This window comes from Lepus europaeus, chromosome 4 (assembly GCF_033115175.1).
Source record: "Lepus europaeus isolate LE1 chromosome 4, mLepTim1.pri, whole genome shotgun sequence".
Lineage (NCBI taxonomy): Eukaryota > Metazoa > Chordata > Mammalia > Lagomorpha > Leporidae > Lepus > Lepus europaeus.
Genome location: NC_084830.1, coordinates 17619584 through 17647421, shown reverse-complemented (window position 1 = coordinate 17647421; position 27838 = coordinate 17619584). Strand labels below are relative to the sequence as shown.

Below are 27838 nucleotides of genomic sequence, written 5' to 3'. Positions count from 1 at the left end.
CCAGCACCCATAGGGGATGCCAGCACTGCAGGTGGCGGCTTAACCTGCCACACCACAGTGCCAGCCCCAAACTGCATCTTAAACTGGCTTTAAGCCACATCTTAAACTTGGTTATTTTAATAATGATAACAATTTGACCCTAAGAATACCAATAGTAATAGTGGTTAGCGTTTGCTCACTGAGTCCCAGGAAGTATTCTCCAAGTGAGCACTTTGCAGTGGAACTTCCTGCAGTGAAGTTGTATATCTGCACTGTCCAGGATGGTAGGCACTAGCCACGTGTGGCTAGTGCACACTTGAATTATGGCGGCGTGAATTATGGTGGCGTGACTGAGGAATACAATTTGTAAGTTTGTTTAATTTTAATTAATTTAGATTTAAATGACCACATGTAGGTAGTGACTATCATATTCTATCTAAAAGCTCTGAGTTCTTTACATATGTTAGTTCATGTAATATTCATGACAATCCCTGAGTTAAGTAGACTTATAGATGGGGAAATTGGTTTTCTAAGGACACTTGCCCAAGATCACAGCCGCTGCAAGGCAGAAGTGGAATTTGAAGGTTAAATCTGTAGGTGATCTGGTTTCAGGGTCTGTGTTGGCACCTTCTGTGCTGCACTCTCTCTATGTCATTCTCAGGAGTTGAAGTCCCACAGGTAAAGGGTCAAGGTGACAGGTCTAATATTATTCTTGGTGTAAAGAAGTCCAAGAAAGTAAATTTATGGTTTTTAACCTAGTGAAGTATCACTCCCAAGCTGAGAAATTCCCCAAATTTAGGAAAAATGATAAAAAAATCCTAGACAGGTTAATATGACTGCTCAACTTCTATATATAGTTTTCTTCCAAACTTAAATTTATGCAAACTGTGGCAACAGCAAATCTCTCTGAACCCTAGTTGATATTTTTAATACCTTTCTCCACTAACCATTCTTTACTCTCGTGCCCGCAGCCAACTTTAAACTGATCATAGCCTTTTATCTGACTGCAAAGTCTCAACTTTCTCTTCCGGAGAATGAATTTCTTGGTGGTCTTGTCTTCCATTATCCTTTACTTCCCAGTGTGGCAACATCAAGAGGTGTTACAGGTTCCAAATATACTCCTTTCTTTTCTCATTCTATAGCAGCAATCCTGTTTATCCTTGATAATCAAGATTCGTTACTTCAGTCGACTTTATAACATCCCATTTTGTCTTTCTGTCTGCTGTTACGAGTTACCCAGAGAATGGCTAGGTCACAGTTTAAGCCTCCAAATCAGTGAAGGCATTGTTGAGTCCTTTGGTGAAGTCATTCTTCACTTGGGTCCTGAGACTGTTAAACCAGCAAAACCAGAGCTACAGTGATGGGGGGAAAATTGCAAGTTGGTCATTATATGTGATGAGGGGGAGGAGAAGAGGTGTAACCAATTCTCCTTTTGTCCTTTGGTTTCTGGGCTCTTGCATTATGGGTATGGGAAAAACAATGTCCTATATTATTCACTACTTCAGAGCATGCTGTGGGACACTACCCTACCTCACCTCTTGGGGCAGCACTAGAACTGAATCTTCAGTAGATGATTTCAGTATTCTCGAGGATGAGGTACATGGTCAGACCAGTAAATCCAAATAGCATCAACCCAGTGTGTTTTCTCTTTATAAAGTCTGCAGTGAGATAGTATGATGGTGAATAAGACATTCAGTCATCTATAGATGGCAGAGGAATGGTGGACAGAAAAGTCTTTTCATTTTAGAACTAACAAATGGCCATTAAAGTTAGGCTAAATACCTGAAATCATGTTGTTGTTTTTTAATTAGCATGGGTATACAAATTTACTCTTAAAAAAAAAAGATTTATTTAATTATTTGAAAGTCAGAGTTACACAGAAAGAGAAGGAGAGGCAGAGAGAAAGAGAGACAGGTCTTCCATCTACTGGTTCACTCCCCAAAAGGCCACAGTGGCCAGAGCTGGGCCAATCCGAAGCCAGGAGCCATGAGCTTCTTCTGGGTCTTCCACTTGGGTGCAGGGGCCCAAGGACTTGTGCTATCTTCTGCTTTCCCAGGCCATAGCAGAGAGCTGGATCCGAAGTGGAGCAGCTGGGACTTGAACCGGTGCCCATATGGGATGCCAGCACTGCATGCGGCACTTTACCCACTATGCCACCATGCCAGCCCCACAAATTTACTCTTCAGTTATTTCTTAGAGTCACATGCAAAGCAGAAACATTTAAGTTGAAAGTGGGGTTTGAATGAGTTGAAACTGTCATTGACTCACTATGACTTTGGAGGAGATACTTCTGTGAGCTGCCCATCCTTCATGTCTTTGAAATTGAAACAGTGCTACTTTTGTGTATAAAGCTTTGAACCACTCAGATGACAGGTGCTACACAAATGCAAAATACTTGTTAATAATAATCCTCATCTCATCTTGCCCTCAGTATGACTTGTGTTTAAATTGAACACTTAAAACTGACTCCCAGGCAATGGTGTCCTCAATTTTTATGTTGGTGTGTGGCCTCCTAGCATTTGGTATATTTTCTTAGCAGCACATATCCTAGTTTGTGGTAATCAATTTGTTTCAATATTTGAATACTTGTTTTCCCTGCTAGATCCTAATCCCCATGAGAACAACAGGGACCACCTTAGTCTGTTTACTGTCTCATCTCCAATGCCTCACATAGTGCCTATGTGTGGCAGATATTCAGTAATTTACTGAGTGGATGAATAAATGAATAAATAGTGTGTGTGTTTCTGCGAATTCTACCAGAACAAAACAACAACAAAACTCCAGAGAGGCAAAATTTACAGTTTGGTTTTTTCTCTCCCAACGCGGGAATCCCAATGCTGTATTCTATGTAAATAAGTGATTCCTGTTGGTCATAATCTTCAGTGGGCAGGGTGCCATGAGAAATTATTGGAGTAATTTTCAGCAGCCTAAGTGTTGAGTAACAGATGTACATAGATGGCAGGTTGCCTCATTCAGCTGCCATCTGTTGGACAACTGTTCTAATAGGACTGGTCCATCGGAACTAGAACAATAGCACTCTGACACATGCTGAAGCTTATTCATTTTCAAGATTTTTCTGAAAGACTTGAAGGAGGAAAGGTGTTTCCCTCTTTGGTTGGCTGCTGCTCAGTGATGGTGTGTTACAATACCATGGTAAACTATGAAGTCCACTGGATGTGTCATAATGCCCAACACGGAAATATTCTCTCAAGTCTCTGTCAGAGGAGAAACCCATGTTAAATAATGGGGATATGAAACTCACTCAACTACAAAGAAGTTGGTCCAAAAGAGTTCAGTGTATCTTGTGCAATGGCAATAGAAACTGGCAGGACATGGAAGAGTATAATCCATGCTGGGCATCATGTGTGTGTGTTTATTTTTTATTATTTGAAGGGTAGAGAGACAGAGACAGACATAGATCTTGTATCCATTGGTTTGCTCAAATACCTGCAACAGGCAGGGCTGGACCAGTTCAAAGCCAAGAGCCTATAACTCAGTGTGGGTCTCCCAGTGGGTGGCAGGGACTCAAGTACTTGAGCCATCACCTGCTGCTTCCTAGGGTGCACGTCAGCTGCAACATGGGATTGGAAACCGATCTAGGACTTGAACCTAGGCATTCCCATATGGGATGAGGGTGTCCCAAGTGGCATTTTTTTTTTTTTAAGATTTTATTTTTTACTTGACAGGTAGAGTTACAGACAGTGAGTGGAAGAGACTGAGAGAAAGGTCCTCCCTCTGTTGATTTACTCCCCAAATGGCCGCAACAGACAGAGCTGCGCCGAAGCCAGGAGCCAGGTGCTTCCTCCTGGCCTCCCACATGGGTGTAGGGGCCCAAACACCTGGGCCAGCCTCCACCGCTTTCCCAGGCCACAGCAGAGAGCTGGACTGGAAGAGGAGCAACCAGGACTTGAACCGGCGCCCATATGGGATTCCGGTGCCACAGGCGGAGGATTAACCCACGGTGCTACGGTGCGGCCCCCCAAGTGACATCTTAATCACTATGCAAAGTGCTTGCCCTGATTTTTTCTTTCAGAGCAAAGACCATATGGTAAACCCTTTTGAAAATAGTGTGTTTTCATACACACACACATACACACACATACACATACATACATACATACATACAATTAGGTTATACCCAGTGAAAGCGTAATGGTTTTTAGCCTGAACATGCTTTTTAATAAAAACTTTACCAAGCTTTTTTGCTGTACAATCATACAAAGGTAGAGCCAGTATTAGCCTATATAAATTAGCCTATATAAATTGGTACATTACCAGTTGGGTTGGTAATATGTCATAAGTGTGAGCCAGCTTCCATAAATGTCCCAGTGCCCAATATAATACCTGGCACACAATTGGGAGTCAGTAAATATTTATTGAATTAACATTATAGCACCAGTTGAGGCAGTTCCCTCTGGTTTCCATCTTCAAAGCATCTCCCATACCTTAGATCAAGTTATGAATAAGAATGTGCTAAGTGGTATGTGGAGCAAATTGCGTATCACCAGCAGGTGCCTACAATAAACTAATGGGTGTCTCCAAAATGTAACCGAGCATCTAACATTGAGAACCAAACATCTAACATTGGCTATTTGGAGCAAATAAATCCATCTGAATCGTAGTGCAGTTACAGGGATGACTAATTTTATACTAAATTCTCACATGATTCAAAAAGTGTGTGAATGACTCAGCCCATTAATACCTCTGGCTCCTGTGATCTCCTCTTCCAATGAAATGAAGGCCATAAGGCAGTAATGATAATTGGAGGAGGAGGAGACCTGGACTTTGCCCTTTGGCAGTAAAATGACAGTTTGAGCAATCACATATGTATATAATATTGATTGAAAGAAATGTGTATTATCATCAAGTAAATATATTTAATAGTAATGGTAAAGCATGGTGGAAGTAATATGTAGCATCAGTTTGGGTATGGACTAGTACCACCTTTTGTCTCCACGCTTGATCTTAGCCAAAACGCTGAGAAGCGATCACCTTTTGTCTCTACCTTTGTCCTTCTTCCTGAAATAACTTCTGTTCAGAGAGGCAGACTCAGAGAGGCCCGACTAGGCTGTTAGCTGTCAGTTCAAGGCTTGCCTTGCCTTCCCCTTGCTGACACAGAGAAAAGCTGCAGTTGTAGTATTGGGTTCCATTTAAATGTAGCTAATTATTCCTAAGTGACTTTGAGCAAAGGAAAGATGGAGAGAAAAAGACCATGAACAAGCCAGGAGAAAGGCCTCAGAAGGAGCCAACTCTGCCCATGCTTTGACAACCTTCTTGTTTCCGGATCTGTGAGAAAACAACTTTCTGTTTAAGCCATTTGATCTCAGGTGTTTTGTTATGGCAGCCCTTGTAAACTCATATACTTAGTGTCTTTGGATTTACAAGGGTTTTAAGTTTTGTGTCACGGGGACTTTATCCTTGGGAAATGAATGGAACTAAGGATCTAATGGGTCCTGTCTGTCCATCTCAAATGTCTTTGAGGTATTTTAAATTTGTTCTCAGAAACAGGAGCCATTCTAATTTTTTTCACTAGATAACATGCATGATTGGCTAATTAAAAGAGTAGTTTTCCCTCTGCCTTTACCCATATCCCTTAAAAAATTCAAAGCAAGAAATCATAAAAAAATTAATCCTTATTGATTGCATTGATTTAAACAGATAATGAGTTGAACATTTCTGTGCTCTTGTTCTGATAGCTAGAATACGGTAAGTTCTCTTTGTAGCAGATAACTCTGCCAACTGCAGCATCAAACTTCCAGGGAAGATGCTTGCTGTAATGAATTTATATGCTCTACAGCAGTTTTCTGAAAGTTCTGGCTATGGGAAAAGAGTACACTGAAGCACTCCATTAATTTCTCCAGGCTTTCTTCATCCTAGCAGGTTGTCATGTTGTCAGCTCAGAGTGCTCATTCCCTCTGTCCTCACCGTTCCCACCTGCTACTCAGTCCTCCATCTAGCTCCTGAGCTGTGATTGTAATTTAACTGGGGAATACAGTACAGTTGTCTGGAGATGGTTCAAAACATTGAATTTTATTTACATATGCTCCAAACAGATCTTTTCTGGACATCCCAGATTATGTAATAATTGCAGCCTGATCAACGATCTCAAGAAGCCTCTTCTGAATGCCTTCCTATAAGGTTGCCCTTGACTTTTCTCAAGTGGGTGCAAATCTATCTTATTTTAAAAATCCAAGAAGAGAACCTATAATCTTTTGTAAGAACCAGTAATTTTTTTCTAGATCTCGTCTGAACTCTCCTTGCTTCTGTTTTGAGCTTGTCTTGTCTTACTCTCTCATGTAGAGGTATAGGATAGTTAGTCACCAGTTATAATAGCTTTTATTCTTGAGACATATAAGACATTATTAAGTTGTCTTTCTACCTACCTTTCTTTTCCAAATCAAGCTGTACTGGTTTTTAACCTTATAGGATTTAACATTTTTAATTATATATAAGACTTGTCATTAAAACCTTTCTGTTTTAATAACTCTCTTTGATGGAGAATCCAGCACTGGTGGAGATCCTTAGTACAAAGAGATGGTCTGTTTCTACACTGCGTCTGAGTGTATGAGTGTAAATATGAATTTAAGGCATTTTAGTTATGTGCTTATTCTTATTTCAATTTAGTAATCAACATGTATAGCAGCTAAGTAAAAAATATTTTTTCTCTGTGACACAATCAGGACAGATAAATAGGAGATTATCTGTTGACTTCATATGTATTGATATTCAGATTCAAAGATATTTAGAAATAATTCCCACTGACCAGAACTTAAACCAAGAATTTTCTTTATCAACCTTGCAGCCTTAGCATTGTTTCTAACTAATCAGATGGTATCAAATAAGTCAGTTAACTTCTCTGTGTATCATTTTATTTGTGAAATTGAGGAAGAAAGACAGTAAGATAATTTCTAAATTGTCTTCTAGCCCAGATGTAGTATGTACTCTGTTAATCATAGAGGCAATAAATTGTGACTGTTGGTGAGTTAAGTATATTTGAAGCAACTAATTTGAAACATGTAAGTGCCAGAAACAACAATATGGTGATGAATCAGGCATCTTTCTTTTTTTTAATATTTTTTAAAGTTTTTTTTTTTTTAAGATTTATTTATTTATTTGAAAGTCAGAGTTACACAGAGAGAGAAGGAGAGGCAGAGAGAGAGAGAGAGAGTGGGAGAGGACTTCCATCTGCCGTTCACTCCCCAGTTGGCCTCAAGGGCTGGAACTGCTGATCAGGAGCCAGGAGCTTCTTCCGGGTCTCCCACGTGGGTGCAGGGGCCCACGGACTTGGGCCATCTTCTACTGCTTTCCTAGGCCATAGCAGAGAGCTGGATCCTAAGTGGAGCAGCCGGGACTTGAACTGGCGCCCATATGGGATGCCAGCACTGCAGGCGGCAGCGGCTTACCCAGCTATACCACAGTGCAGGTCCCATGGCATCTTTCAAAGAATTTACATTTTTTAGGGCAGCAGAATGAGAACCCATTGATTATTACTAGGGCTGTGGTAGAAGTCTAAGACACATCTAGGCACTGTGCAGGGTTTGGTGAGTTTTTCTTTTTGTCAAACCATTGTGAAAGGGTCAGTGATAAGAGGGCCAGTTATGAAGGCCTGAAGGAGAGCCATGGAAGTGCAGCTTATGGGGAGGCAGCAGCTTCACCAAGTGGCAAAGGCTTGAGGAGGAAGCGGAAACAGCAGCTCCTTTTCTTCTCAAGGGGCTGGACTATAACTAGGGGGAGGGAACGGGGGTTGTTAGAGGTTGGTCGTGTTTACATTTGGGAGTGAAAAACCAAAATAAAGATTTGTTGGGAATGAGCCTATAGAGAGGGAGAGTTTGTTCTAAAGGAGATGAAGAAGATGTAATTAAGAATTAAAGAACAGATAAATAAATTCAGAGAGAGGAGATAATGCAAACAGCAAAGTGTTAACTCTGACATCTAGGAAGTAGAGGAATGGTTGTTCATAGTCCAATTCCTTCAACTTTTATGCATGCTTGACAATTTTATGATATTGAAAAATAATTTTCTGGTATTGGGAAGGACAAAAAACATGGATTGAGAGTTCAACCTTGAACAAAACAAAGGAGGTACTTATTCCTTGTAGCAGGAAATTATGGGAGATCAAGTTGGAAGCCTGGAACTTCTTTTGTAACAGAAGAATCTCTCTCATCTGCTGGGGGTGAGGCCCAGAAGAAGAAGGGGCTTGAGGATGAGGAGCCTTGGTGGAGAGTGGGAGAAGAGGCTGAGCCGAGTGGGCTGAAGGGGGACAGGGCAATGCTCTGGGCTTGGTGGCCTTGCTGATCCTGTGGTTTTCTCTGGTGGTTAGTGGGAGACAGCAAGTTAGCAGGAGCATTGCTGGACTGAGGGCTTCAGAAACTGGAGGAGAATGAGCAGGAGAGAGGAGTGATTGCTTCCACCGTTTGTAGCAGTCTGCTCTGGAGTGAGTCTCAGTCTCTCTGGTTCCTTAGTGGGGAGGTTCTGTTTTCTGTCTTACCTTTTTAATTTGAATTTTGTGAGGCCAACAAAACCCCCTTAACACTATCATCAACATTAAACTAAGATTTGTGTTCCTTAGGTGAAAGAAGAACGGCCAGAAAAAATCCCAGATTTAAAATTATTAGTAGAGAAGAAATTTTCGGCCTTACAGAATAAGAATTCTGATGCAGACTTTCAAAATAATGAAAAATTTGTGCAGTTTAAACAACAGCTGAAGGAACTAAAGAAGCAATGTAAGTCACCATGCTTTGCTTTGCTTTGCTTTGGCTTTTTGAAATTAGGGAACTGACTTGATGAACAGTCCGAGAAAACTGATTTTATAAAGTTGGTTTATCTGCTTGGCTTGATCCTCTTTCTAAGTTGCTTCTTATTGTTGTGGCAGTTCTGTATTTTGTCTGACTTTGGGTTCAGATCAGCTTGTCTATTTCTGAAAGCCAACAGTTTCCACAAAGTGCTAATAAAACCCCAGCAGCTAGAGAAAGTACATGTATTTTCCTGCTGCTGCTGGTTGGAGGGGGTGTTAGGGGAGGGATTGGGAAAACAAATTAAAACTGAAAACTATTTTATTAAAATAGCAATGGGATTTTTCAGATTTTCAGCTGCTGTGCCAAGCTTTAAAATAACAATACTTTGATTGTAGTTTTTGCCTCTTTGGAGTCATATTTGTGATGCTTTCTCAAATCTTTATTTTAAAATCCAAGAGCATTTCAAGAAAGTTCATGAAAAATACAAGAAAAACTGTGCATGGATTTCAAGGTTTTATTTTGTGCTAAAATATACTTCTCTTTTAATTCCATTTTTCTAAAAACTTTTTGAAGTACCCTCATATGAACCAGAACGTCCTTGTTCTGTTTTTTTACCTTTGTAGTAATATAAATTCCGTGTGATTTTTAAAAATTTGTAGCTTCCTAAGTAAACTATTTTACTTAGGTTTTTTAATGAATAGACTTCTGATTTTAAGAATTTCAAAATGAAAGTGGAGAAAATAATATATTACACAAGGAAAAGTATGCTGACCACATTGCTAGAAATAACATCTCCTCTGCATAGGGTAGTAGGTGTGTTCTTCATTCTTCCATTTCCACATGTGAACCCCATGGCATCTTCACGTGAACTGATTTTTCACGTGAGCATCTATTGATTCCCATAGTTATTTCTTCTTCTAGGATTGAGGATGATTCCTTAACAAATTGAATGAAGTAACAAATAGCATTCTGTTTTTGTTTGTTTGTTTTTTTCACTTTAGTCTCCTGTCACCTGCATTGCATACACATGGAGTGAGAGTGTTGTATGATATGAGGCATATGTTCATTTCATATGCTTTAATGTACTCAGTGTAGGAAGTCAGATTTTGAAATGGGCTATATTTTAAATATAAGCATTTTCTTTAAACTGATGCTGAGATCTCAAGAAATGGCTGAGGAAGCTATGTTTTTGTCTACTTCACAAATAACTTAAGTTTCACAATTTTTGATGTTTTGCAATCATGATGAGTATTTTGCTTTTACTGTAGATTTAAGCAGTAAGCATTTTCCTCATATTTTAGAATTTTTTAAAGATTTATTTATTTATTTGAAAGGCAAAGTTACAGAGAGGCAGAGACAGAGTGGGAGAAAGAGGTCTTCCATCCTCTGGTTTACTCCCCAGGTGGCCATATCGGCTGGTGATGCCCAGATTTGAAGCCAGGAGCCTCTTTTGGGTCTCCCACGTGGGCACAGGGTCCTAAGGCCATACTCCACTGCTTTCCCAGGCCATAGCAGAGAGCTGGATCAGAAGTGGAGCAGCTGGGACTCGAACTGGTGCCCATAGGGATGCCAGCACTGCAGGTGACGGCTTTACCTGCTTATGCCACAGTGCCTGCCACAGATCTATTTTTTGTTCTTCATTGAATACAATGGCCACTAAAATCTATCTGTTGAAATTTGCACTGTTACATAAATGGGTACTAATCCCCCAAACAGATAATAATTTGCTAGTGCCTTTCTCAAAATCACTAGTATCTTCATGATGCTAGTGTATTGCAGTGTTAGTATTGGTCTAAATAGCCAAATGTATTTTGTTTTACAAGTTAGAGCTAGTGTTCACACATTATGGCAGTCACAGCATCCAATAAGACGTTTTATAATACACACTGAAGAATGGATAGCCCAGCATATAAATTTCTTCTTCCTTTGTTATTGTTTACAAAGTTAATATTCCAGAAGAGAAATTACAAAGAGTTTTAGAGTCATACACTCATGAGAAAACCATTTTCTAATAACATAGAACTAAACAAAATGTTAAATGTTGAAATCATCTTTACTCTTTCTAAAATGGGATGAAAAAGAAAAAAAAAACAGATTTCCCAAGGCCAGCAGTATGCCTCATTTGTATAGATGGTTAAACCTTATGACAAAGTAAATTTGTGTTGAAAGGAAAGCTTCCTTATATGATTTCCCCATGCACTGTAACACTGGAATTTAAACAACTTTCCTTTATATTTCCCCTAAAATAGTCTTTTCGAAAGTTACTAAATCTCAAATGACAGAACAAGTAAAATATTAATACTCGTTTAAATTACTGTATAAGGTGTGTCTATCTTCCTTGCAAAATGTAATTCTTAGTGCAATATTAGCACTGTCAGTTAAGCTCACAACATGTCTAGAAGATTTTACTGTAAGTGTCACTCTGCTGTGAGAGTTCTGATCAGGATTGTCCCCCACAGTATTTGTGGTGCCAGGTTAACTTAGATAATGATTCCATTTTGATAAATTACAATACTAGTTTTTTGCCTTAAAAGATTGGAAAATGGAAGACAGGGCAACACTCTTATTTCTGGTTGCCATTTTGGCAAAGTAAAGGCTGGGACATGAACCACATCTGTATGGGATGCCAGCGCTGCAGGTAGAGGCCTAGCCCACTACACCACAGCGCTGGCTGGACCCTCCCATTAAAATCTTAAAATTCTCTGAGAGCTCCCAGAGATCTTTTGTTCACATGAGTTGTATTGATTGCCATTTATCATATCAGAAACCAGAAGGAGGGACTTTTAAACTCTCTTTTAAAAACTGTGGGCTCATAACGTGTTGTTATAAACAGCTTTTGGTATGAAATTAACATATTTTTACAAACATTGAGAAGAGTAGTATTTTAGTTTTGCACATCTCTTCAATATCTAGCTTCATAAGAGGCGAATAGATGCTTACATTTGCTTTCACATTCGATCTGTTATGATACATTGTTTTGATTGAGGTAGACACTGGTAAATGACTTTGCTGAAAGGATCTTAGAGACCACCACTAATTTGCGTTTTGAGAACCCCAGATCTAGGCCTGCTCCCTGTTTTTCTGTGCTCAAAAGCTAAGAATGGATTTTATGTTTTTTAATTGTTGCAGTAAAACATCCAAAAAGGAATAATATTTTGTGACACTTGAAAATTATATGAAAATCCAATTTCAGTTTCCAGTTCAGTGGTTGAATTGGAACACAGACTGTCGCTCTCATGTGTTGTAGGTCCTTTCATGCAGCACAGCCGACTTGAGTGGTTGCATCACAAACCATCTGACCTGCAGACAACTGACTCTTTACAAAAGTAGTATACTGCCCCCAGTCTAAACCATATTAAAAAATAGGGACAATTCTCTTGTTTTTAATTTTTTTTAAAGATGTATTTATTTGAAAGGCATGGTTACAGACAGACAGGGAGAGACAGAGAGAGGTTGTCTATCTGCTGGTTCACTCCCCAGTGAACTTTGGCCAGGCTAAAGTCGGGAGCCAGGAGCTTCTTCTGGGTCTCCCACGTAGGTACAGGGGCCCAGGCACTTGGGCCATCTTCTGCTGCTTTTCCCAGGCCATTAGCAGGAAGCTGGACCGGAAGTGGAGCAGATAGGACTTGAACTGGTGCCCATATGGGATGCTGGCATCTCCTTGACTCACTGTGTCACAACACCAGCCCCGTGTTCTTATTTTTATCTGAAGACATTTCCCTGAATGCAGCTCATTTGTCTCCTGTGTGTTTGGAGTATGTAGAGTGCCTACCATACATGAATCACTGCAGTTGATGCTATGAAATAAGTGGAAGGCAAAGACCTTGTGTTTGGAGAAGCCCATATATACAAATATGAAACAATGTGAGCCTTTAATAACAAACATCAAATCAAAAACAAACAAAAATGTCAGAAACAAGGGTCATACAACATTAGACTAAAGGAACACACATTATCTGTTGTGTTAATATTGCCAGTCAGTTGATGAGGCACTCTGGAGCACTTAGGTTAAGGAAGATTCTGAGGCTGGGTCCAGGCCCAGCAGGAAAGAGTAAGCCAAAGGATGCAGTGGGAAAGGGAAGGAGGAATATCGATAGATGTCTAGTGCTTACCACCTCTGGAATATAAACCTAATAGTCTGTACTCACCTAAAGATATTAGCACTCCAAAAGTACCATTTCAGTGCACCTAATATATTTAAATAATTCTGTCAATAGATATTACCAGGCATTGGATCTAACTCCTTTGGATAAACCTTTTTATCCCTTAGATACCCAGTGGTCTACATAGGATGCTTCAGAAAGGGAAAATGAACTGAAAAGAAAATGTGAATTTTCCACAGACTTTCTGAAGCCCCCTTGTATTAGAGATAGTTATATCTGTCTCAGCTTCAGCCCCAAGATTCCATGAGATCTTAAGAGTGTGTGAACACCTCTACGTAGACTTTCTCAAGTCATCCAGCAGTCATCCTGGAGTCCTTTATTCACTTACCTATGAAATGATTAGCAGCTGTCAAGATTTTCATGTAGATGAGCAAAAGCAGAAATTGAAGACAGTAGACACTAACTGATACTTAGAAACTTCCAAATAGATCTGAAATATATTTGCTTTGTGGTCAAAAACTAGAAATGCTAAGAGTAAGGGAAAGTCCATTTTTTAAAAATGGCCAATGTGAAGTTGTTCACTGCAAATTTAGACAATATATTTACACTGCTATATCTATGAGTGAAATTTTGAAGCCATTTTGTGTGAAAGTGGTATTTGTGTCATACATATAAATAGACATAGGAATTTATAATGTCATCTGATAATTATATAGATTCACTTGAAACACACCCAATGTAGATCTCAAAACTGATAAAATAAGAAGTAGCCATTAACTTTACAAAATGGTTCACTCAAGGATGCCAATAAGTAGGGTTTGCTTCTCAGGGACTTTAGGATACTTTCATTCTCACTGTCTTCTAGTGGGTGGCTTTTCTTTTTCCTCCAGCTTTTTCCAAAACTGCCCTGTAGTTGCAGGAGGGTAGGGACGTCTGTGTTGTGCTTACCGCTGGACTTGAGCTCTAGCGTGAGGCCAGGGCACGTAGTACGGCGATAGCACAGGCCCTCGATAACCACAAGAGGCTTCAGAAGAAGCATTCTCTGCTTGAGAGCTTCTGACCTAGCCGGAGCAGGATGCCCGTCACCCCTGCCGTCCATAGGTATGGACCCAGTACTGCCAGGCCTTCAGGTCCTTTTGGAAAACCCAGAAATCCAGCTGGTGGTTTTTCGGTTTCTAGATTTTAAACACCATGGAAGCAAGACCATTAGTTCATGATCTTTGGCTTTCCTTTCTCATAATACTGTTCTTAGTGCCTTATTAGGCACTGTCGTGAGTGCATCCTATTTAATTTACTGATAGTAGGTTATAGTTTCTGCAGAAAAGAAGATGATGGTGCTTTCAAGATACTTCAGACTCAGCCCAGAATGTGCGTTTTACTTCCTTGGGGACACGTGCTTAGGTAGTAGCAGGCTGTGGGGTTCTAGTGAAAAGGCATATGCAGGCTTTGTGAGCAGAGGCCAGATGCGGGGTACCCTCACCCAAACGCAGGTGAACTGGTATGGTCATAAAGAAAATAGCAATTGATAAGGGATGTATGAGTTTTGAAACTTGGAAGGAGAGAAGTGAGGAAGACACAAAGATAGTGCCAAGAGAAAAATGTTTGGCTTTGCCCAGAAATATGTCATGTATGTTTACCTGGGCAAAATGTTGGCCACCCTAACTTCACCCTGATACTCTTCAACCTATGGCTGTCTTGGTCTGTCCTAAGGTCTGTCCAGAGGATGTGTTTTGCTGGCCTGCAGTGAACTGAAGCCCAAGAACCTATAAGACAGGAGTCAATTCTTCGTCTCCATATTCCTTTTGTACCTCCCATAATAGGAGCTCAGTTAATATTTTTAGAATAGAATTCATCTAAGCAGAGAAACTGCCTAGAAAAAGAGGTCAGAACCTCGTTAAGGCAACCTGATGATAAAAGCCCTTATCCATTCAACAATAAGTCATCAGTAAAGAGGAGAATACCGGGGTGGGGGGATTGCCATTCATAGGGTTGGGATCTAAAAACAGCAGAAAATGGTAAAAATTTATAATTTCTTTGAAAAATCCCTTAAATTGCTAAATAAAAAAAACCCAAGTCGGTATGCATGTATAAAACCTCTATGGTGATATATTGACACAATTGTATAATGTATATAGTAAAATGCAGTTTTAAAACCATAGGGTTTTGATTCACTTTAAGTGTGATCATTGGGACATTTAAGCAGATTTGTTTAAACTTAAATTTGGTGACTCTTCTCTAGATTTATCATCTCTGTAACCCTCAGTTGGTCTTCATTTTTTCATTAATGATATTAATGAAAACCATCACTATTCACTTGCTGGATGACCCTTAACTTTTGGGAAATACTAAAAGTTGTACTCATAAATTTTATAACTGAGGGTGACTTTATTCAAATTGGGTTACGTCCCTCACCTGAGGGCTTAACATACACTAAGTGAAATTTCAGGCGTATGCAAAGTTTTTTTTCTTCCTTCTTTCTTTTTGTTAAGATTTATTTTGCTTGAAAGTCAAAGTTACACAGAGAGAGAAGGAGAGGCAACGAGAGAAGTCTTCCATCCACTGGTTCACTTCCCAGTTGGCCGCAACGGCTGGAGCTGTGCTGCTCTGAAGTCAGGAGCCAGGAGCTTCCTCTCAGTCTCCCACATGGGTGCAGGGGCCCAAGGACTTGGGCCATCTTCTACTGCTTTCCCAGGCCATAGCGGAGAGTTGGATAGGAAGTGGAGCAGCCAGGACTCGAACCAGCACCCATTTGGGATGCGGGCACTGCAGGTGGTGGCTTTACCCACTGTGCCACAGCGCCAGCCCCAGGAAAGTTTTTTTCTTTATGCAGCTGCCTCTCAGCCTCTTCTTCTCACAGTCAGTATCTGATTCTTCCATGTGTCTCTTTTTTCCCCTCCTGCTTTCTTTGTGTCTCCCACCCCATAAAGTTTCTCTTCTCTATACCTCTTGACTTATATTAATGAGTTGAATGCCATTTTGAATCCTGAAGCTGCCTCAGGGACAGAAAGTGACATGGCCGAGGCTCCAAAGCTAGGGAACAGTGGAACTAGAAGACAGGAGATGCCGGATAAGAGAGAACATTGGTGAGAGGTGTGGAAGTTCCCTCCTCTGTTTCATAAAGTTACTTCCCAGGAATGTTTACATTTTAAAGCAGATTTGGGATACCAAATAAATAATTCAGTGATGAAAAAGATGAATTCAAATTAAAGTATTGATTCTGGGATGGTGGAGTTTTAATTGAACCATTAAGTTATCAGGTAACTATTTTGTAGTGAGAAATTAACCTTTCTGTGTGATAATTTATGTTGAGCAATAAATAAAGACATCCATTTACTCAACGTTCATCTCTGGTTTGCCTTATTCCTATTGGAAAACATTTATAATAAAAGTCAGAGCCAGATTTTGTATAGTACCTGGTGTATAAAGTATTTAATGAGTACTTGAGTTAATGAATGATGACAAGCATTGTTTGAGTGCCTACCTATGCACCGATTATGGCACTTGTATGATTTTTGTGCGTAATTATTTCTCATGACTCTATTACAAGGTTGCTATCCATGTTTTATAGATAAGGACAAAGGCAGAGAGAGATAATATAACTTCCTATGATCCTAAGTGCTGAAATTCAAATCCAGCCTTGGATGACACCAACACACATGTCCTTTCTTCCGTATCACACCAACTATTGAAATCACTTCCATGTGTTTTCCTTTTTCTCAATTTAATTAGTTCAGTCATTTCTTGAAAAATTGACTTGTCACAGGACTCTTGAGTAATGGATCATCTGTTTGGGACTCCCACATCATAAGCCGTGTTGATGTATTCTTATGACTCTGGGAGAATGTGCTTCACCTAGCTGAGCAGTACTCTCGGTGACTGACATTTAGAGATCCAGAGTCGTAATAATCTCAGACATTTATAGCAGTCCTTTTCCACATTCCAATACATTCAGTAGTTAGTGTCTAAGAAGGATGTTACTGGTGTGAATAGTTGCTTGTTATGGCAGTGAGAAATAGGATATCTATTACATCACAAGTTTAGAACAAGTTCCACGAAATCTATTTTAAGCATAACAATAATCTCTTGCACATACATCATCTCACTTAATCTTTACAGTATCCATAGTGTATGTGGGAAAGGAATGCATGAAAACTGCAGGCTCTGTTTTTAGCAGACTGAACACCATAAAATAAAAATCATGGAGGTGACATTTACCCGGTGTCTCAGAGTCAGGAGGCCACAAGGATAGCAAATACTTTCACAAGGGAAGGGGAAGATTTAGAATGAGAGATTGCTATAATTAAAGTCAGTAATGAAAGATTCAGTTACCAAGGGACAAATGAATCAGCAGCAAGTTTCAGCACAAACTGTGAGCTCTGGGTGTTTCTCATTTTCATGAGTATGATGCCATCCATACTCAGGAAACAGGCTGAGTCTAGAAGGACATTATGCTTAAGAAAATAATTATCTTGTCAGGTTTTGATTCCTGAAGTTCTGTAATTGTTAGATATAGTGGGAGTGTCACACAAACTTATTAAACACTTCTAGTACTTCATGTTTTCTTTTTTGAAAGGAGATTTTTAAATACAGTTTTGGCAACTTGGTGTGTTGCTATGCTTGTTCATAGTACATGGACATGGTTAATCGTTCATCATTCTGGCACTTGGAAGTCAAATAAAATATATTAATATTTGGTTTTCTGAAGCAGCTATACTTGAATATTATATGAGTAGGGCAGCAATAATAGAGGGGGAAAAACTATAGTTATGTGTATAGAAATTCAGAGCCATTGATACGGAAATGCATTGCAAATGAATAACCTTTGAAATAAAACAAAGTGTGTATAGTTTTACACATTCAAATGATAATACTAATGACCTATGTTTAATTTCATTTTAAGATTTTGGAAGCATTAATGTGGTATAAGATCTCCTTAACTGAAGTTGTGAGACCTGCTTTACATACCAGTGGATGGACCATGTCCCCTCTGGCAGGTCCCTGTTTGTTCCTGGATTCCCCATCTGCATCTCTCAGTTTCCCTTTTAGATGATGATAGGTGAGGAAGATGCCCTCTCTTTCCAACATGTGCTGCATCCTACTATCATTCTAGTGTGTTGTCAATGGGATTCAAGATCTCTTGAGATGCTGGGGGGACGGGGGGCCCAGTGTGGTGCACAGCAGGCTAAGCCACTGCCTGCAAGCCGGCATCCCCTGTGAATGCCAGTTCAAGTCCTGGCTGCTCTGATTCTGATCTAGCTGTCTGCTAATGGGCCTGGGAAACCAATGGGTGATGGCCCACATACTTAGGCCCCTGCCACAAATGTGGGAAACACGAATGGAATAAGTTTTGCCTGGCCATTATGGTCATTTGGGGAGTGAACCAGCAGATGGAAGATCTCTCTTGCCTTCTCTCTCCCTCTTTAACTGTGCATTTCCAATACATAAAAATATATTTTTTTTAAAAAAAGTTGATGATCTGTGGCCGACACTGTAGCATAGCCGGTAAAGCTACTGCCTGCAGCACCGGCATCCCATGTGGGCACCTGTTTGAGTTGTTGCTGCTCCACTTCTGATGTAGCTCTCTGCTAATGCACCTGGGAAAGCAGAAGATGGCCCAAGTACTTGGGCCTCTGCACCCAGGTGGGGGACTTGGAAGAAGCTCCTGGCTCCTAATAGTGGATCAGCCCAGCTCTGGCCATTGCAGCCATTTGGGAAGTGAACCAGCGGATGGAAGAATCAATCAATCTCTCCCTCTCTCCCTCTCTCCCTCTCTCCCTCTCTCTCCCTCTCTCTCCCTCTCTCTCCCTCTCTCTCCTTCCCTCCCTCCCTTCCTCCCTCTCTCCCTCTCTCCCCCTTCTCTGTAACTCTGCCTTTCAAATAAATAAATAAATAAATAAATCGTTGAAAAGTAGATGTTCTGAAATGATAGAGCAAAAATTATTCATGCTAGTATCCCTTATAATAGTATTTATAATGAACATTAATCATAACATGTCATGTCTAACATTAGGAGGCTAGTAAGTAAAATGCTGCATCAATAAAAGCTGAATATTTTGTAGCCATTAAAAATTATGTGAGCAGAATTAACTTCAGAAAATACTAATGCTATAATAGTTTTAAAAAGCGGGATACAAAGTTAAATATTCAGTATATTTACAGGTAGCTTAAATAAAGCAAGGCATAAAACTGAATATTGAATTTAGTTTCAGTTAGGTTAAATATGCATTCATGAAAGGTAGACTTCATCATGGGGCTGGTGCTGTGGCCTAGCAGATAAAGCCTCTGCCTGTGGCACAGGCATCCCTTATGGGCACCACTTCATGTACTGGCTGCTCCACTTCCAATCCAGCTCTCTGTTAATGGCTTGGGAAAGCAATGGAAGATGGCCCAAGTGCTTGGGCCTCTGCACCCAGATAGGATACCTGGAAGAAGCTCCTGGCATTGGATCGGCCCAGCTCTGGCCATTGCAGCCATTTGGGGAGTGAACCAGCAAATGGAAGACTTCTCTGTCTCTCGCTCTTTCTGTCTCTAACTGCTTTCAAATAAATAAATCTTTAAGAAGGAAAGTAGGCTTCATCAAAATTAAGACTTTTAACTCAGCAAAAGACAAAGAAGCCATTAAGAAAATGGATAAATGAGCAAACTACAGACTGAAAATGTGCATCAAAGAAAGTGAGGAACTATATCTATATCTATAATTGATGCAGCATACTGTATATATAAGTAATAAAAAGAAATACTTAATTTTTTAAATAGTAAAGATTTAAACACTTAACAAAGGAAGCTATATAAATGGCTAATAAAAATATGAAAAAGGTATTGCACATTTATGGAATAAACACTACTTAATTGGTAGCATAAGCTTCTCTACTGACTCCATGGTCCATTCTTTATCTTAAAAAGCTGTATTTATTCTTTACTTGCTTTCTATAATGGATCCATAGTTTTATAATCAGTAAAGTGATATCCCTCAATTCAAAGAGCCACTAGCCATGAGTGACAAACATGCTTGGGAGGATATTTTCTTAGAAAAAAATCAGACACCAAACCAAAAGCACATTTCTGCTTCCAAGATTTCAAAAGGATTGGAAGAGAAGTCCTAAAAGTGCTCTTTTTGTCTCTTTGTATCGCTAAGTCAATATGGCACACAATGAGAAATTGTTTGATATTCATCACTTGTTATTTTCCATTAACTCTCCTCATCTCCATTAACTGTACGTTGCTGGCTTACTTGCCAGGGCCTGTCACTTTGCACTTGAAATAAAGGGGCATGAGAGAATGTCAGAGGTGACAGGACGTGGTCTGTAAAATGTAACCAATAATATCTACCCGATTTCTGGCTTTAGCAACCACTGGTTTGGTTTTTCTCCATATATGTCTAAGCTTTTCAGAATATTACATAGATAGAACTCCGTAGTATGTAGCTTTTTTGGTGACTTCTGTCACTTCTGAGAATGCATTTGAGACCCAGCCATGGAGCTGACAATGTCAGCAGTGGGTTATATGGTACGGCTGAGTAGTAGTCCATCATGTGGGTAAACCATGGTTGATCCAGCCATTCACCAGCTGAAGGACATTTCAGTTGATTCCAGCTTGTGGCCCTTGTGGATAAAGTTATTATAAGTGTTCATGTGCAGGTTTTTATATGGATACATTTTACTCTCTACTGGGTACATATTCCAGGTATGGATTTGCTGACTTTTACGGTAAGTATCTGGTGCTTATAAAGACCTGACAAACTCTTGAGTAAATATTCCGGGTATGGATTTGCTGACTCTTACAGTAAGTATCTGGTGCTTATCTTGTAAGAACCTGACAAACTCCTTTTTGTTGTGCAGTGTATGAATTCTAGTTACTGTGTACACTCACCAGCGCATGGGTTATTTTTGGTTTTGTTTTTAATTTTGATCATTTTGGCAGGTATGTGGTGGTTTTATGTTTTAATGTACATTTTCATAAATTCTTTATATTTTAATGTTTCATATGTTGTTCACATATGAACATTTGTGTATTTCCTACATTTGTCCTTGAGTCCAGTAACAGAACAGATGGCCTACAGCAGTGACCGTCAGGGTAGACCCTCACAGCAGCCACAGTTGTTTCAGGCAGTACCCTCTTAAAAATACAAGAGCTACTAAATCTGAAACTCTGAGGATGGGACTGAATTTAACAAGCACCTCAGGTGATTCTCCTGTGTGCCAGAGTTAGAGACCCACTGGTTTACAGTAGGAATGCTCACTCGTACCTGGGCATCAGTGAACATTAAAAAAAAAAAAAAAGGTCAGCACTAAGTCCTTAGCTGAGAGACTTAGTGGTAGCTGTTAGGCCTGTAGGGCTTTGTCGTTTAAGTTCCCGGGGTGATGCTAATATGTAATAAGAGTTGTGAATAACTATCCTACTAAAGGTTTGTTAGCTAGGTACCCTAGAGGGTACAATATGACACAAGTTCCAGATCTCCTGTACACAGCTTAAAACCCAAAAGGGAATATTCATATATAAATATCTTAGCATAATTAGAGCACGTATAGGTTATTCAGTATTTACCTAATGAATGAAATTGTAGTTGGTGGCCTGGGTTTGACTAAAAACTAACTTTATTCTGTATCTAAGAACCTCACTTTTATACTCCATGTTGTACTTAGTATTCATCATTCAGCAGGTATCTATTGAGTATACTAGCAGTATAGCAGGGAACAAATAGACAAGCCTCTGTGCTCTCAGAGCTGGGACATTCTAGTTTTCAGTACCTGGTTAGCATCAAATCACTTGACAGCGTTTTGTTGGAAATACTTTGCAGCTCTAAAACAAATGTTTATTCATAAGCCTTCTTAGTCTTAATAATTTTTGTATTTGTGTATTTGTAATAATCAAGTGCTGTCTGTCAGAGTTATTTGCCTTGTATTTAAAATTTAAGGAAGCTGGGGTGGTTGGACAAGTGAGGCCATCTGGGCTTGAGCTGCTCTGTGGCCCATCTTCCACAGTTGCTGACTGTGCAAGATGGCTTCCTTGAGAAACGAGGGCCAAAATGAAGTACAGGATGCACCAGGAAAACAATATGGACTACTAAAAAGACAAATTCATTTGTATATAAATAAGTAAAATTATAACAAGCATAAGTCTTTTTTTTCCTGGATAACTTTTAAATTCATTTATTCATTTACCTGCATAAATGTTGTTAACAGTGTTAAGGATAGAGACTGTCAAAGCCATGGAAAGATCCTGAATTTGAAATCAGAAAATATAAATTCAAGTTATGATTCAGCCAAGTAATTGTTTTTTGTTGTGTATTTTTATTTATTTCCTTTCATTTATTTGAAAGGCAATGAGGGAGAGAGTGAGTGATCTTCCATTGGCTAGTTCACTCCCCAAATGAGAGCAGTAGCTGGCGCTGAGCCCAGCCAAAGCCATGAGCCTGAACTCAATCCAGGTATCCCACATGGGTGGTGGGGACCCAAGTACTTGAATCAGCTATCACCTGCTGGCTCCTGGGTATGCGTTAGTAAGAAACTGATCAGTAATAGAGCCAGAACTCGAACCCAGGTGCTTCAGCACGGAATGCAGGCATCCCTAGGAGCATCTTACCTGCCGCATCAAATGCCGATCCCATTTTTTTATTATCTCAATGAAGTTTTATTTTTCTGAAAAGTATGAGTCATAATAATAATAATGCTAACTAGCCCACAAAGTTATATGTTCAATTAGATATATGTATGTGAAAGTGTTTTATGAACTGTAATATACTTCCCAAATATTAGTTTTAGCTTGTTAAAGGCATTTAGTAATTTTTATTTATATATGCATAAAATATAAGGATATTTGTTTTTAAAATTACTATCAGTTGGCATGAATCATTAAGTGCAAAAAAGCAAACTCAATGTTTCATTTTGCTGAAATATTAAAATATTTTAATGAAGGATAAAATAGGGCTATATGGTCCAATAGTTAAGGAATGTTCTGTAAATGGCAAAGATGTGAACAAAAAATATAGATCCAGTAGCAAATCATTTTTCCATACAGTATTGATTTGGGCAACCCTTTCTTAACAAGGAGGCAAAGACTGCAATGCCAGGGATAGCACTGTTGGCACTCCGATGAGCACATGCATTGTGCGCCAATGCGTGGAGTTACAAGCTACCACCATGTACTCTATGGCTCTTTAAAATACTAGGAATTTGGTTAGCGATACACATTAGACTTAACTGCAGAAAATTAACTTTGCTGTTTGAGTTTGGTTATTTTTAAATCACCTGATGACTTATTTCAAATTTTATATAAATTTTATATATCCATATATAATACATATTTTTCCCAGTGTCTTCATCTCATGTGATCTACTTCCTAAATGACATCACTCCCTGTGACTCTGCATGACTAAATCTGTAGAGCAGAGAGGTGAGGCAGAAATGTCTTCCTAGAGGAGTGATGGTTGCTGAGGAAGAATCTGTATGCGCTCCCTAACCGGCACATAGCTCCTGGACACACCGCTTGCTTTATCTTCTTTTAAAAGAGAAAAAATCATGCTAATAGAGCCATTTTTAGGTTCACAGCAATACAGCAGGAGGTGTGGAGATTTCCTATATGGCTCTTGGCTTCCTTCACCCACAAGTATAGCCTCTGCTGTTACCATTTACTTAGGGAATAGGTGTCTGCTCTATGCAGGGTACTATACTAGGCTCCAGGGATATTAACAAGTAATCGATATCTTGACAGTGAGAGAAAAAGTGGACAGATAACCTGAGATTGCAGGGTCTTAGAACTTGACATGAAGAATCTAGAGAATGAGGGGCCGGGACTGTGGTGCAGTGGGTTAAAGCCCTGGCCTGCAGCTGCTGCACTTCTGATCTAGCTCCCCACTATTGCACCTGGGGAAGCAGTGGAGGAGTCTTAGGCCCCTGCACCCACGTGGGAGACCCGGAAGAAGCTCGGGTTTCAGATCCACTGAGATCCAGCCTTTGCTGCCATTTGGGGAGTAAACCAGTAGATGGACTCTCTCTGTCTACCTCTTTCAGTAACTTTTTCAAATAAAGAAAATAAATCTTTAAAAAAAAGGATTTGGAGAAGGAATGAGAGTGGAGTAGAGATTAATTAAATGTTTTCAGTAAGGTTTTCTAAAATAAGGATAGCAGTTATTTTTTAAAATTCAAGAACGAAAGATAAATTAATCAGTTTGTTTTGTTATGGGATTACATCATTTTTATGATGCAGTCTACATTGAGCTAGAATGTCATTTCAGTAAGAGCAGGGACCTCAATGCCTTTGATCTGTATCCCCAGTGCCTAAACAGTATTTGGCATAGAACTAGCCTTGTGTGTGTGTGTGTGTGTATGTGTTTGGGATGTGAATGAAGGCCTACAAAAGGGGGTTATAACTTAGTTTATGGGATCTTTTTTTTTTTTTTTTTTTGCTTGTGGAACAGATTCTCCATGGCAATTCTTGAACACATACCAGTCCTGGGAATGAGAAGACAGGGCAAGGCCTTGCATCCCTTTTACCAAGGTTACTTTGGCAAACCAGACCTGGGCAACAGTCCTGATGCTTGGTACAGAGGATGGCTACAAAGTTTGCTGGAGGTGTTCCCAGGCTTTCTGGCAACCTTCCTTGACCTGTTTGACCATTGGAGCCTTCCTAATGGAAGATACTTCCTTCTTCCTCCCCTAGGGGACACACTGCTTTGATTTCAGATATATAAAGTAGGAACCTTAACTTGTAGTTCTTTCCTCCAACCCTCAGCCTTAATAGCGTCTGTCTTCCCTGTTTTGTGGTAGTGTCAGTTTCTCCCCTGCACAGAGTATTAAGTTGTCCATTTTTCTAACATTTGATAATATTATGGAATCAAAGATGTACAGTAGTAGCTTATTTTGGTATTTTTTTCTTACTGTTTCTGAGCACAATGGCTTTATTTTGTACCTACCAAAAGCAAAAAAATTATTCCTGCAAAGAGATGAGAAGAATTAGCCAGTTAATGAGATGCGCTATCTCATCACATTTGTACAAACCTCTGCCAACCCATCTGCCTTTCTTTCTGCTCCCGCTGCTACTACTGCCCTGTTTGCATCTTGTCTTCAGCCTCAGCCTCCAAGCTCAACTTCCGCCGGTTTCTGCCAGAAAAAGTGACCATTTCACAATGTCAGCCTGGCCGTGTGTGTCCACGTGAAGCTGGCAAGAGCGGAGTAGTGAGTGGTGTTCCATTGCTCTTCTGGGTCCTTCTGGCACCAGGCTCGTTTTTCATCTCCCCGCCCCTCTGCCGCACTCTCCTCTCTAGCCCTTTGATCTAAAACTGGTAATTCTTGGAAAGTGCTGTGTTTCCTTTCAGCTCCAGCCTTTGTGAACAATTGCTGCTGGCTTCTTCATGGAGTTTGCTACTACTCTTCCCTTGTTTGATTAAAACAAGCCCATCCGACTGTCTTCATACAGGTATCACCAACTTCAAGGTGGAGCAAGTGCACGTGTATAATGTGAGACTTTAGAGACGTTTTAGTCTAGAGAGGAATATCCGGTTACACAGATTAGGAAAATCAGTAGATGAGATCATTTGGCAGAAAGTTGAGGCAAATTTTATGTCAGCTTTGAAGTAAGTTATTTTGTTTTTGATAGTATGCATAATGGAACGCAGTAATAAAAATCATATTCATAATCTACTACTTGAATGTGTATTAAACTGTCCTTCAGCCATGTTGGTAAAACAGTTTGTGTCTGCTGCTTTGTGATGGTGTATCCCATAACACACACATACACAGACACATCCCAGACTGAAATCATTTAACTTTCTCATCTTGACTGACTCATTTTGACTCAAATAGCAAGTTTTCCCATGACTCTGCCTCTATGAATAGAATGTATATTATTATCTTTTCAGAATACCAAGCTTTGTTTTTTCTGTGTTGGCTATTGGCCTGGTAATCGCTTGAGCTGGAGACTAAAGGTCATAGCAGGAGGAGCAAAGGAAGAAGAAGCAGAGTGTTGAGAGCAGTGTTAGAATTGTATGTCATAAATACCGACACTATGGTTAATAATACACCAACTGTATCTGAGGATCAAGCTTTTAAGTTTTCAAAATACAATGATACAGATCATTAAATAATGATTTAAGATAATTATAATCAACTGACTATTAAAGACATAGGATGTATGCCAAGACTCTTTAATATACTTTCCCTGTAAGTGTACTTTTGGGGATCTATTCTAATATGATATTACCAAATGCAAATGCATTGTGTACAGTATTTCTCTAAGATATTTAATAGGAAAGTTGGGAAACAGTGAAGAGCTTTATGAAAATTATCTTCAAAATGAATCATTTAGAAATGTGTTATTGCATAATTATGCATTTTAAGACAGTATAAATATTATATGTGTATTCCAATCACCATCACCCAGTAAAGACATATTGTAAGCCATGAACAAAAATAGGGAAAAAAGGCATAGGACATGAGGAACAGCAGCAAGTAATCTAGTTAGATCAGACCATGAGTTTGTGGGAGAAGAGCTTACAAGGTTAAGTGGAAACTTATGTTTGGAGTTACTTGTTACTTGAATCTGTTACCCTTGTGAGTTACTTGTTGCCATTAAGAAGTAGTAGGGGGGCCGGCATTGTGGCGCAGTGGGTTAACGCCCTGGCCTGAAGCCCCAGCATCCCATGTGGGCACCGGTTCGAGAGCCAGCTGCTCCACTTCTCATCCAGCTCTCTGCTATGGCCTGGGAGAGCAGTACAGGATGGCCCAAGTCCTTGGGTCCCTGCACCCACGTGGGAGACCCAGAGGAAGTTCCTGGCTTCTGGCTTCGGATGGGCACAGCTCTGGCCGTTGCGGCCAATTGGGGAGTGCACCATTAGATGGAAGACCTCTCTCTCTTTCTCTCTGCCTCTTCTCTCTCTCTGTAACTCTGACTTTCAAATAAATAATAAATAAATCTTTAACAAAAATAGTAGTAGAGGAGGATGTTTAGGCTGTTAGTTGAGACACCAGAATTCCACATCAAAATACCTAGGTTTGATAACCAGCTCCACCTCCTAATAGATGGAGTAGTGATGACTCATGTAATTGTGTTCCCATCACCCATGTGGGAGAGACCTGGATTGAGTTCCCAGATCCCAGATTTGGCCCAGCCCAGCCCTGGCCATTGCACATATTTGGGGGATAAACCAGTGGATAAGCATTCTGTCTTTCTTCCTGCCTCTCAATAAAGTAATAAATAAAAAGTAATATTTCATGGAGAGCTAGTCTTTAGGTGGAGAAGTTGACACAAATATCAAGCATATTGAATTTAAGATTCTGCATTTTAGTATAAATTTTCTGTGAATGGGTAGAAATGAACAAAGCTCTAGTATACAGCTCTGGCTAAAGAGGAAAGATGGGCTCTTCATCTGCTGCCAGGCCATGGAACTCTGGGAGCAGATGACCTCTGTGTGGGGGGAAGGATGCCAAGCCACCCAACCTCAGGGCAAGCTCAGGAGGACTAAGGACTAAGGAGCCAAAAATATCAAAGGGGAAAACAGTTTGTCTTCTTAAGAGCATCATTTTCTTCTTTTAGTTGAATTTCCTTTTGTCCACATGTACAAAATTGAGTCCTTCATAGGGAATCATTTTCATGTTTAAAAATCTCATGTTTAAAAATTCATAAACTAAATTTCATAATTTAATAAGATTTAGCTTTGGAGGGAGAAATTAACCATTATTTTTAATTTTCTGTGATTCTGCTCCACTGGTCTTATTGGTCAGGTTTCCTTCATCTTTCTTTTCCCATTCTCAAAAACTGATATTTAAAGCAATAAAGAGTAAAAGTTAGTTGGTATTGTAGTTCGGGTTGGCTAAGCTTCTGCTTGCAATGCCACATCCCATATGAGTGCTGGTTCTAGTATTGTCCGCTCCACTTCCTATCCAGCTCCCTCCTTATGCATCTCAGAAGGCCATGAAAAGTACTTGGGCCCCTACCACCCATGCTGGAGACCTAGATGAATCTCCTGACTCCAGGCTTCAGCCTGGCCCCACCCAGGCTGTTGTACCCATTTGGGGAATTACCCAG

The 27838-nt window shown here is 39.8% G+C and overlaps 1 protein-coding gene across 2 annotated transcripts in view; it reads left to right on the top strand.

The window, feature by feature from the left end:
- Window positions 1–27838, top strand: part of NSMCE2 (NSE2 (MMS21) homolog, SMC5-SMC6 complex SUMO ligase) — a 244282-nt gene that overhangs the window by 74717 nt on the left and 141727 nt on the right. For both annotated transcript variants that reach the window (XM_062189456.1, XM_062189457.1), the window contains exon 4: window positions 8549–8702. In XM_062189456.1, the coding sequence (XP_062045440.1) occupies window positions 8549–8702 (154 nt within the window). The remainder of the gene's footprint in view (window positions 1–8548; window positions 8703–27838) is intronic.